This window comes from Penaeus chinensis, chromosome 23 (assembly GCF_019202785.1).
Source record: "Penaeus chinensis breed Huanghai No. 1 chromosome 23, ASM1920278v2, whole genome shotgun sequence".
Classification (NCBI taxonomy): domain Eukaryota; kingdom Metazoa; phylum Arthropoda; class Malacostraca; order Decapoda; family Penaeidae; genus Penaeus; species Penaeus chinensis.
The window spans coordinates 17,255,882-17,268,381 of NC_061841.1; the positions used below are offsets into that span (position 1 = coordinate 17,255,882).

General features: G+C 42.5%; 1 protein-coding gene across 32 annotated transcripts in view; it reads right to left on the bottom strand.

Moving 5' to 3' along the window:
* Positions 1-12,500, bottom strand: part of LOC125037396 (basement membrane-specific heparan sulfate proteoglycan core protein-like) — a 362,744-nt gene that overhangs the window by 202,153 nt on the left and 148,091 nt on the right. For all 32 annotated transcript variants that reach the window (XM_047630535.1, XM_047630533.1, XM_047630526.1 and 29 more), the window contains exons 3-11: positions 12,136-12,301; positions 11,419-11,588; positions 10,736-10,885; positions 7,641-7,766; positions 6,015-6,122; positions 4,963-5,091; positions 3,441-3,569; positions 2,154-2,282; positions 400-528 (exon numbers count right to left, since the gene is read on the bottom strand). In XM_047630535.1, the coding sequence (XP_047486491.1) occupies positions 400-528; positions 2,154-2,282; positions 3,441-3,569; positions 4,963-5,091; positions 6,015-6,122; positions 7,641-7,766; positions 10,736-10,885; positions 11,419-11,588; positions 12,136-12,301 (1,236 nt within the window). The remainder of the gene's footprint in view (positions 1-399; positions 529-2,153; positions 2,283-3,440; positions 3,570-4,962; positions 5,092-6,014; positions 6,123-7,640; positions 7,767-10,735; positions 10,886-11,418; positions 11,589-12,135; positions 12,302-12,500) is intronic.

The window sequence follows — 12,500 nt, forward strand, 5'->3', positions numbered from 1 at the left end:
CAACGTTAAATTGAATCGAGTTAGTCTCCGAATCGCTTTGCGTACAAATCGCACCAAAGAGAACATTACAGAGGGCGCTTGTAGCAGAATCAGGAGTCGGGTTGTAGGACAGACAGAGGAGTCTGGGTGAGTGTCGTAGGGGAAATACAAGAGAACCTCAGTCTGCTTTCCCACTTTAAGGCTACAATAATGCGGACGAACAGTCTCGCCAAACACAATCATTCGCCGTTTCAGAAGCTACTGAAAACACACCCGAAACACGTGTTAGTATACAGCGATGGCAACAGGCGGTCATGAAAAGGGAAGGCGCAATAATAAAGCCAAAGAGGCGGGGAACATGACCTGAAACCATGAAGCAGCGCAATAATAGTGAGAATACTAAACGGGGGACTTATTTACCGCTGGAGCCGCACCCGGCCTCGTCCTCTCCTCCGGGACACTCCCTCACATCGTCACAGAAACAGGCGTAGGTCGTGCCATCGTCACACGTCCTGGGTCCCTGGTCGTCCGAACGACACGTTGGTCGTGCTATGGATAACGTTCGTTCACTTTCTTAATGTGCTGGGAGCTTTTCCCTTCGTTTGCTTTATATCGCTGTATCTACATTTTTTTTTTTTTTCAGACATCGTAAATGCAAACTCCCTTCCTTTATGATCATGAGCAAGGCCAACAGAATACAAGGTCTGTTCACGTCTGTTGTTTCAAAATTGGTTATCTTCTGTGCACCTGGGTTGTGACGTCACAATCAGTGACTCGAGTCGCTTCACTTATAATCTTTTGGGCAGCACTACAATAAATGCGTTCTATACATATAGTAAATACGATCTTCCCGCATTTAGGTTTTTCTTCTTAAACCCTTACGGATGAATGGCGATGAAAATTACTTTTTAAGTATCTTTTTACTTACTATTTTACGTCTGTAACCATCAATTGCACTCCCGCTGACGTCATCACCCGTGCGAACTGAGGGGAAATGACCTTGTATTCTCTTGACCTTGATCACAGGACTCCCTGGCGCTTTATCAATACTGTAACACCAATTTGCATACTTTCCGTTCTCATGCACACTCGTTACAACTCACAACTCGGGAAAAAGAATCTAGCATTCAGTGCGTTGAATGTTGAGTGCGAAATGTGTTCAAAGAATACTCCTTTCAGAATTCATTCAAATACACACATGGAAACACATGCGTCTCTATCTATCTATCTATCACTTATTCATACATACATATAATATATATATATGTGTGTGTGTGTGTGTGTGTGTGTGTGTGTGTGTGTGTGTGTGTGTGTGTGTGTGTGTGTGTGTGTGTGTGTGTGTACACATAGGCCTTTTTGTAGCATATCTGAAACCCCTAACATTTTGATACATTGTCACACACGTTTATCCTTTACGCTCACATTGGAACCTGTTGAAATATCTCTTCGTTTTTGTAGCCTCTAAAACTGCTGGGAAAATACTTCAGCTTTCCATGCGAGGAACATAGGAGGGTGTGATAAAAGAAAATAACAACTGGTTTGTCTGAATCTAAAAATATCTGAAAGTTTCCACACCTTTGATAACCCAAGAGGAGTGTCTAATTCATAATTGGTCGCAAGGTATGCGGGTATTTTTTCCATTTTACTTAAAACTTCCATGCCATTTTACTTTTAATCAAAATTCATATCTGTATATTAAGTAATTTACTGGTTTTTATTTACTTAAAATGTTTTTTTTTTTTTTTTTCAAAACTTTTGTATGTCGAACCAAATTTTGATGATCCTTTGTTTTGTAACAAAAGTATTTGGGTTTTTGGGATATTACAAAAAGGCTTTACAAATGTCTGTGCGCGCGCGCGCGCGCGCGCGTGTGTGTGTGTGTGTGTGTGTGTGTATATATACATATATATATACATATATACACATATATGCGTGTATGTGTGTGCACGCGCATATACATATACACACAGAAGAAGCAATAAATATTCAAATGGAAGTATTCGCCACAAGGAAAGTCGAGTGAAAGGAGGAGCAAAATCGCTAGAGGGGGGGGGGGGGCTAAATGAATGAGTGAGTTCTAAGGGTTAGTCTCGGGAACAGTACAGCTCGCGCCGACCTTCCGAAGAGGGAGGGCGCGAAGGGGGCAAGGGAGGGGGGTCGCAAGCTCTACCGACCGGTGGTCACGGTGCACTTGGCCGGCTCTTCGTCAGTGGCGTCGAAGCAATCCGGGATCCCGTTGCACACTTGGTAGTCCTCGATGCACTGCGTGCCGTCGTCGCAGGAGAACTGGTCCTGTCTGCACCCTGGCGAGAGAGGCGGAACCAGAGGGGCGGCATGGCGTTAGGTTAGGTTTAGAGGGACATCCTCACTCTCTCGCTCTTTTTTCCTTTCTTTTGGGTCTTTCGTTCTTTCTCCGCTCAACGATTCGCCACAAAGACTAGGCCGCAAAGTTTCGCTTTCATAAGGAGGAGCAGCTGTACAGCTTGATATAACAACTGTTTGGAATCTAAACACCTATGTATATCATGACAAATTGTTGTAAAAGTGATGTACTGAAACATGTTAAAATTTATATCATGTATGTGTTCTATACTATTATTCAGTAAGGTGAATGTTTTAAAAATGATACATATAATTGTAATGTTGCAAATAATGGGTTATTCCTTACTATGTATTGTTAGTCCGAGTTCAAACGGAAAAGGTTAGATAGCTGAAAGTACAAATCGCATCAAAGAAAATGGGCGACGTCCAAATGTCGTTTGGTTTAAGACGAGGAACTTCATATGAATCATCGGAGAAATATAGCAAAAATACAATTCAGCTTCCAACTTAGATTGGAATGTTGTTTTTGCATCAAAATGTGGAACGCATTTCTCGCGATAATTTGAGCTGAAGTTGTCGTCGAAGGCGGGGAGAGACAGTGGCATAACTCTCATGTCTAGCATTAACCATTTAACACTCACTTTATCCCGTATCCCATGCAGCATAATCCTTATAAATTAACATACAAAGTTTGTGTTGTTATGGTGTGTGTCACCATCATCCCCTACGTAAGGTTAAAGATACATCAAACTGAATCATGTTAGTGTCTGAATCGCCTCGCGTACAAATCGCACCAAAGAGAACATTACAGAGGGCGCTTGTAGCAGAATCAGGAGTCGGGTTGTAGGACAGACAGAGGAGTCTGGGTGAGTGTCGTAGGGGAAATACAAGAGAACCTCAGTCTGCTTTCCCACTTTAAGGCTACAATAATGCGGACGAACAGTCTCGCCAAACACAATCATTCGCCGTTTCAGAAGCTACTGAAAACACACCCGAAACACGTGTTAGTATACAGCGATGGCAACAGGCGGTCATGAAAAGGGAAGACGCAATAATAAAGCCAAAGAGGCGGGGAACATGACCTGAAACCATAAAGCAGCGCAATAATAGTGAGAATACTAAACGGGGGACTTATTTACCGCTGGAGCCGCACCCGGCCTCGTCCTCTCCTCCGGGACACTCCCTCACATCGTCACAGAAACAGGCGTAGGTCGTGCCATCGTCACACGTCCTGGGTCCCTGGTCGTCCGAACGACACGTTGGTCGTGCTATGGATAACGTTCGTTCATTTTCTTAATGTGCTGGGAGCTTTTCCTTTCGTTTGCTTTATATCGCTATATCTACATTTTTTTTTTTTTTTTTCAGACGTCGTAAATGCAAACTCCCTTCCTTTGTGCTCATGAGCAAGGCCAACAGAATGCAAGGTCTGTTCAGGTTGTGTCAAAATTGGCTGTCGTCTATGCACCTGAGTCGTGACGTCACAATCAGGGATTCGAACCGCTTTACTGATAATTATTCAACTAGCATTATAATAGATTTATCTATATGATCTTCCTACGTTTTGGTTTTCTTCTTAACCCAAAGACTTGATATCAATGAAAATCATCTTTAAGCTAATGTAATATTTTGCGTTTGTAACCAAAAAACTCCACTGCCGCTGATGTCATCACCTGTGCAAACTGAGGGGGAATAACCTTGTATTCTCTTTACCTTGATTACAAGACTCCCTGGACTCAATACTATATCGATTCGCCACAAAGACTAGGCCGCAAAGTTTCGCTTTCGTAAGAAGGAGCAGCTCTACAGCTTGATATAACAACTGTTTGGAATCTGACAACTTATGTATATGGTAAAAAAAAAAAAAAAAGTCCTGTACTGAAACATGCTGAAATTTATATCATGTGTGTAAATGCTATGAACCATTATTCAATATAGTAAATGTTTATAAAACCATATAACAAAAGCATATATATTTAACTGTATTGTAAATTATGAGTTATTCCTTATTATGTATTGTTAGTTCGGGTTGAATCGAAAAGGTTAGAAGATAGCTGAAAGCGCAAATCGCATCGAAGTAAATCGCGACGTCTTAATGTCGGTTGGTTTGAGACGAGGAACTTCATATGAATCATCGGAGAAATATAGCGAAACCATAGATCAATTGCCAACTTAGAGACTGGAATACTGTTTTTGCATCAAAATATGGACTCATTTCTCACAATAATTTGAGCTGAAGTTGCCGTCGAAGGCGGGGAAAGACAGTGGCATAACTTCCATGCGCTTTTTACAGAAGTTCAGGGCACCCTGAGCGCTCCTGAATCATTCAAAGTAGCGCTTAAGTCGAGTACCCGGCAGCCTAGAGCGCCCTCCAGGGCCCCTTGCCAAAGAGAGGGCCCTTAAGCTTTAAACCTAAAGCTACGCCACTGAGGATAGAGGAAAACTCAAGATAAAGCAGGGGAAGAACGAGGGACACTCAACGTGTTTCAGCTGAAATAAATTGCTGATATTTCAGCTAACACACACATAATTGTTCGCATACAAACACCACGGTCGGTATGCTAAGTTCTACCCAGAAAGACGCTCAGCTGAAACGGAAGCGAAAGGGCTCTGCAAAAGGGGGGAGACCAAAGACAAACCAAAGAAAAAAGGGACACTATTTACCGCTGGAGCCGCACCCGGCCTCGTCCTCTCCTCCGGGACACTCCCTCACATCGTCACAGAAACAGGCGTAGGTCGTGCCATCGTCACACGTCCTGGGTCCCTGGTCGTCCGAACGACACGTTGGTCGTGCTATGGATAATGTTTGTGCATTCTTGTAAGTTTCTGGCGGCAACTTTCTGTCCGTTCTCAATCATCTTCTTCAAACACACATAATAAACATGATGCTATGTACAAAATCGATATATACAACGACTTATCACTATTCTAAAGACTGACATGTGTTCGTTCTCCCACTCGCACATACTCTCTCAGTTCCACTCGCTCTATCGTAATTGATATTCACACCTCAGTAATACGACCCTGTTTCTTTATCCATACGTGCACTTGCTCGACCGATTCACTAATGCAGTCTTTCGTACCACCACATTTTGTTTCGTTTGTTTTTTTCTTGCACGTATACGTTACGCATGGGACAGACTAGGAAGCAACAGATAGAAGAAAATGCTCCAAAAACACTCGCTTCAAGTACCACATCTCAAAGCATCGCATTCGTGGAAGCTTTGCCCACGGTCCATTCGGTCGTTGTATGTGGACTTGTTTATCGCGTGTATCATGGTGAAGTGTGTAGTTTGGTGTCTAGTCTCATAAATGACTGAATGAATGAGTCAGTGAGTGAGAAAGAGAAAGAGAAAGAGAAAGAGAAAGAGAGAGAGAGAGAGAGATATAGAGGGGGGGGGGGAGGGAGGGAGGGAGGGAGGGAGGGAGGGAGGGAGGGAGGGAGGGAGGGAGGAAGGGAGGGAGGGAGGGAGGGGGGGGAGAGAGAGAGAGAGAGAGAGAGAGAGAGAGAGAGAGAGAGAGAGAGAGAGAGAGAGAGAGAGAGAGAGAGAGAGAGAGAGAGAGAGAGAGAGAGAGAGAAAAAAAAAAAAGAAGAAAATGAAGATGAGAATAGAATATGTCACGAAATGTACATGCGAATACGACAAATACATGTCGACGATTTTTGCGTGTAAACAAAGGCATGGAAGACGTACGCATTTGCATTGAGTACTCACCGCAATTTTCCTCGTCCGAGTTATCCGCGCAGTCTTTTGCGCCATCGCATCTCTTTTCATCAGGCACACATCTCACAACATCACACACGAAGTTGCCTTCCTCACAATCTGTTACGATATATGAACTCAAACTTATCCCTCACGTCATCGAGGAGTAGCGCATGTTGCTTGTCGTGTTGGGAAAATGTAGGAGCTTTGTGTATATTGCTTACAGTGTACCTGTGACGATGACCATGGACGGAGTAAACACACAAGACACACACGAGCACGACAAGATAACATTCTGGATTTCACAAACACACAAACACACAGGAAATCGGGACGGATGATTAACAATCAGACGAAAGACGGCACAATTTCGGAGTGAGGGGGAGAGAGAGAGAGAGAGAGAGAGAGAGAGAGAGAGAGAGAGAGAGAGAGAGAGAGAGAGAGAGAGAGAGAGAGAGAGAGAGAGAGAGAGAGAGAGAGAGAGAGAGAGAGGGGGGTCGATATTAAGCAGAGAACAGATGACACTTCCTTTTTAGTATACGGAATTCCAAAACTAAATGTATACAAAAAACGTACAAATAAAAGCAAATAAAAAAAAAAAAAAAAAAAAAAAGAGGGGACAGATGTCTAATAGCCATATGGAACATGCAACAAAAGAGCAGAGAGCATACAAAAAAAAAAGACAAACACATTACTGTTTGTGTCAGTGTTTGAGAGTTAATGAGCATGCGTGTGCAGTGTACGCAGTCGTGGCGTGTACATGAGCGGTCAAAATCTGTTCCATGCATTAAACAGAAAAATGGTTAATTACTAAAAACAATATATATACACATATATAACATATAAACATCGTATCAGCCAATGCAAGAACTAGGTTTTGAAAATTTTGGATTTATTAAAGATATCACAACTCAAAATAAGGATAAGACCTATATGAAAATGTAGAATGGAAAATATTGAACACTGTTCGATATGCATATGAAGATGAAAATAATGGAGACAATCAAGATGAAACAATATAGTGCACAATGACGATGAAGAAAGGTATAGTACGAAACTTTTTAGTAAAGGAGTTACATAACTGTTCAGAAATGATCCCAATGAAGTTCAAAATGGGTGCAAAATGAGTAAGATGAAGAGTATATGACAGATATATGACAGTATATGACAGATATCAGAACCCTACAAAGAAGATAACGATGCAGTAACGATGCTGATGAAACATGTATATGACTGTGTAACAGAGAAGATGAGGAATATATACAATACAACAACACTAGAAAAGATGACCAATACAACAATGATTCCAGTACCATAACTGATTGCATGATGGGGAAGATGAAATTGCAGAATGTATATCTTTATAATGAAGATGAAAAACGATTCAATGATATTGAGTGTATAACGAATACGATGACGAATACACAGTGTATACGAAGACGAAGAACAGAACCACAAGGAATTCGACGAACCACGATGTGTTCGACTCGGGCATCGACAGCAAAACAACAAACAAACGAACAGGTGCATTGACGCACGGACAACACAGGGGACAATGACCTAATGAATTCGAACTGAAGAGATGGATTGAATAAAAAATAAAAAAAAAACTCAAAGGATCACTTCCGAAAAACGTACCGCAGCCTTCCTCGTCATCTCCCTGCGGGCAGTCTTTGTGACCGTCGCACCGCTGTACTTCACACACATATTTTTCCTCGTCGCCTGCACAGCGGAATTGGTCATCTCCGCGACAACCTTCGTCCGCTGTAATTATCATGCACTACAATGTTATATCATGCAAAAGAAAAGGGAAGCTTGTTAGAAAACAATAAAACAACGGAATTAAATCAGACACGATGCGAAGGTAGAGGGAAGGTTAGCTCTTGAAAGAAGGTGCAGTTAGCTAGTATTTCTGAAAGAGTAAATGCATTTGTATTTCTGAAAGTAAATGCGAGTTCACTGTATAGATGTCTGTCTGTTGGTGGGTGTTGAGAAGTGACTCCAACTGCTGGAAAATAATGGTGATATTTGTGTAATGTAAGTGGAGAAGCAAGTATTTGGGGATCAGAGAACCATTAAGCATAAAAGTTTTTCGTCCCACTGTGATCACAGATGCTCACGATCTCCTGTCTACTCTCCTACATTTGCTATTCCCTCTCAGTCAGTGGTTCGTAAGAAATTCCTTGGGATATTTCGGCTCAATAGCGAGCCAAACTGACAGCCCTTCTACACTACTGGTCTGCTATTTCTGACCTGAGCTTTTCCATTTCCTGTAAAAAGGGCAAAACGTATGGCTCCTTCATCCCCCCTGCCTCTTCCTAACTCCTGTGCGCTGTGTGGTGCAGCGGCAGCGTTCTCATCTAGTAATTTTGCTGACCTGCGTTCAAATCCCTCGCCGCCCGTGGATGGTAACCCAGCTATTCCTTGCACACAGGGGGTTATTTAGGAGCAAAATAAATCATGTTACACCAAGAATATCCATTGTATCAAATGAAGTAAGGCTAAATTACAACGATTAATTACCTCCCCCTTACAGCTGTATATGGGGAAATGGTAACATAAGGCATCATTATGAATATCTTCACTTTCTCTGCACAGACGACCCTACAAATTGTTGCTAATGAGTCCAATAAATAAAATTACAAAAATGAGTTAAGCCCTGTTTACTTGTAGCTATCTGTTGCTTACTTTTACATTAATCATTCTATTGCAGATTTGATGACATCTTTTTAATTGAAGTTTTAGTGTTTCACGTATAATTCTAACGTCATTTATTCTGTCCCACTCTATATTTTATACTCCTATAAACACTTGATTTCAGTAAAATTCAACTGTCTGCATCTACTTCACTGTTACCTTCAATAAAAAACAGGTTATGCAGAGTGTATAAAGGGTGTTAATTGAACCGCGCGCGCGCGTGTGTGTGTGTGTGTGTGTGTGTGTGTGTGTGTGTGTGTGTGTGTGTGTGTGTGTGTGTGTGTGTGTGTGTGTGTGTGTGTGTGTGTGTGTAGATACATAATACACACACACACATGATGCCTATATCATATTATGATAAGAGCCAAGAATTCTTACAGGTAAACAGAACTCGATGTCCAGAGAAGGCGACTATCTCTTAGTCTCCACATGCTGAAAGAAGCTCGGTGAAAACAAGAAAGTGAACGTATGCAATCAGGGATAAGGAAAAAAATGTTATGAGACTGAATTCAAACTGTCCATGCACGTTGCTGTGAAAAAGAGTAAAAACGTTGAACGTAGCAGCTTTCTATACATACATTCCAACTGAGAATATCATAGATTATAAGACAGATCTCAAGGAGAGAAAAAAAATGCATACTTTTAATAATAATAATAACAGTTACAACAATGTATTAAGGAAAACAATTCAAGCAAAGCGAAGCGATGGCTATATTCTCATCCATTTTTCTTCTTTTTTTCTTTACGGAAAACTCAGTGAAAGAAAAAAAGTCAAAGGAAGGACAAGATAAAAGACCTTCAAGAGGTACAAAAGAAAACATAAAAATAATAATCTGTTTCACGAAGTACAACAAAAACATATTGAATCATCTGTTGCTAATAATCACTCTTGACGAGAGAAGTAAATCAATCACAGAATTACATTTCACCTGACAAATATGGCAGTGTACTGTAGACATGTATTGGGAATCGAAGTTTTACAAATCAGAGACAAGTTCGGACAGAGAGAAACATACTGGTGATCCCCCTTGCACAAGAAGCTAATCAGAACGTACTAATTAGATCACATATCAAAATAATCATATATATCCTCCTTAAAGCTTTTATCATCTGCTTACCTGATAAAAATGGCCTTTTTGGATTCTCAGCCTTCGGTTGAGTTGTTTTAAAAATCTCGCATTCTTTATCATTGCTATCCGCATTGGTCACAAAAGGAAGGAGAGGAAAGGATGTAGGTAATAAGTAACAGTAAAGGCATGTCGCCAGGTATAGTAAAAATGCCGTTGTAATTCATGCTCTCTCCACACATTCACTTATACTTCATGATGTATACAAGTCGCGTACGTGACCACCACACAGTTTCCTTACATTCATGTCCCTTTTGTCAATCGTTCTTGAACAATGGCGATGTGTGGTTATGAAAATATGTAAGCTGATGTATGGAAAATATCTATATACCTACTGGTTTCTCTGTGTGTGTGTGTGTGTGTGTGTGTGTGTGTGTGTGTGTGTGTGTGTGTGTGTGTGTGTGTGTGTGTGTGTGTGTGTGTGTGTGTGTGTGTATCTGAGTGCAGTTAGGTTGTTTGAGGTTTGTGTTTTAATGTATAATAATAATCTCTCTCTCTCTCTCTCTCTCTCTCTCTCTCTCTCTCTCTCTCTCTCTCTCTCTCTCTCTCTCTCTCTCTCTCTCTCTCTCTCTCTCTCTCTCTCGCTCGCTTTAAGCGCAGAAAGGCATCTTAAAACGCTCGCTGTCGCATCAGCATCAATTCACCTTCCACCCCAAATAATCCCAAGAGAAAAGAGGAAAACTATATGTACAAAAGTTATGTACAAAGAAGAAGCCCGATAGATCTCGAAGAAGTCCCAGTCTCCTTTCGTGCTTCAGTGTTTCGAGCAGGTGCGGTGTTGTTATCGTGTGTTTTTTTCTCCTCTCTGTTTCTCGTGTGGTGTTAATCTTTCTCTGTTTGCTCATTCCCGATCCGCAGGCTCGCCACTCCGCCCGTCCTTCCTTCCACCCAAACGGCGACGACACTCACCCTTGGAGCTCGTGGTCTGGGAGGAGGTCGATGTAATGCAGTCTCTCTCGTCGGACTTGTCGAGGCAGTCCTCCCGGCCGTCGCAGCGCCCCACGCACCGTCCGGAGGGGCACCGCCACTTCCCGTCGGGGCAGGATGAGGGAGAGATCACTTCGGCGCGACGGAAACGCCACGGAAAAGAAAAAAAAGGGGGGGAGGACAAACCCCACATGCAGGTCAGACAACATTCATGGGAAGCAGGTTGGAAAGAAAAATAATTCTCCCCACTAACATTTAACACATCTCAGGGGACCTGTTTACGGGATGTGGGAAAAGAAGGGAAAGAAAATCAGGGGGGATAAGGTGAAATTAAAATCTTAACAGCAATCACGACAGAAAATAATTGGTAGGACTATGCATTACAAATACTACATGATGTCTTTATAATCTTCCTTTTAAGAGCATGCCGGAACGAGCATTATAGAATCATTGGTGCTGTACAACAAACGACAACAAAGGGGAATAGGAAAAAATAAGACACAACACAGTATATACACAAAATAAGCTCCCAAAGGCTAAAGTCCATAAAATAAAAGAATACCAATAATTACGAACTAGCAAAGAATTAATCAAATCAGGATGTGACCGTAGAGTACCGATCTAAACAAGACACCTGCGCTCCACGTGGCCGCCGCCCGCCATACCTGCACTCCCGTGCTCGACGAAGCTGAAGTACTGCGAGTTCACGGGGATGCCTCCCAGGCGGCTCGTGTTGAGGGTTTCGCGGATCTTCCGCTTCAGGACGCCGCTCTGGTCGCCGAAGCCTTCGTAGTTGATGTCCATCGTCACCTCCACGTAGCCCGAAATCGTCGACCTGTGAGGGGGCAAGGCTGGCTCAGCTCTCGGGCTACGGCTCACACACGCTTTCACACACACACACAAATATATAGATATATACATAGATACACACACATACACACACACAAATAGATATATGGATTTATTAAATTTTCTCTAGATCCTTATCTTCGGTTTTGTCCCCGTTTAAGGAATGGCAATGACTCATTGCATATATAAGCACAGACACAAATGTACAGAAGTTCGGTGTATCTTAATAAACACACACACACACATATACACATACATACATACATACATACATACACACACATACATACACACACACACACACACACACACACACACACACACACACACACACACACACACACACACACGTACACGCATACACACACACATACACAAACACAAGCACAAACACGCACGTAAACGCACGCACACACACACACACAAACACAAGCACAAACACGCACGCACACGCACACCCACCAATCCACCCACCCACTCACACACACACCCACACACACACACGAACCCCCACTCCCACGCGCAGAACCTACTTCATATTGGAGACGTAGAGTGTCTTATCTCCCGAAATCGGCCTCAGAATGATGTCGAAGGCGTTCTTGATCTCGCTGGCCAGGTCTTGGAAGAGTGAGCCCTGCTTGTTGCTGTACTCTTCCTTCCAGATCAGGTTGACTTGGAACTTCACGCGGTAAATGATCTCTGGAAAGGCGGAAGGGAAGTTTGAGAATATTCGCAGGAGCGGTTCGAGGCTTCGTTCGTTCGCGCGGGTTTGGGTTAACGGCAGCGGGGAAGTTCATTGTAAATTATCCAGGATGTCTGGTGAGTTAGGGTGAAGTTTATGTGGATATATTGAAGAAGGATACCAGGAGCGTTCGTTTGCTTCGGGTGAAGTTTAAGA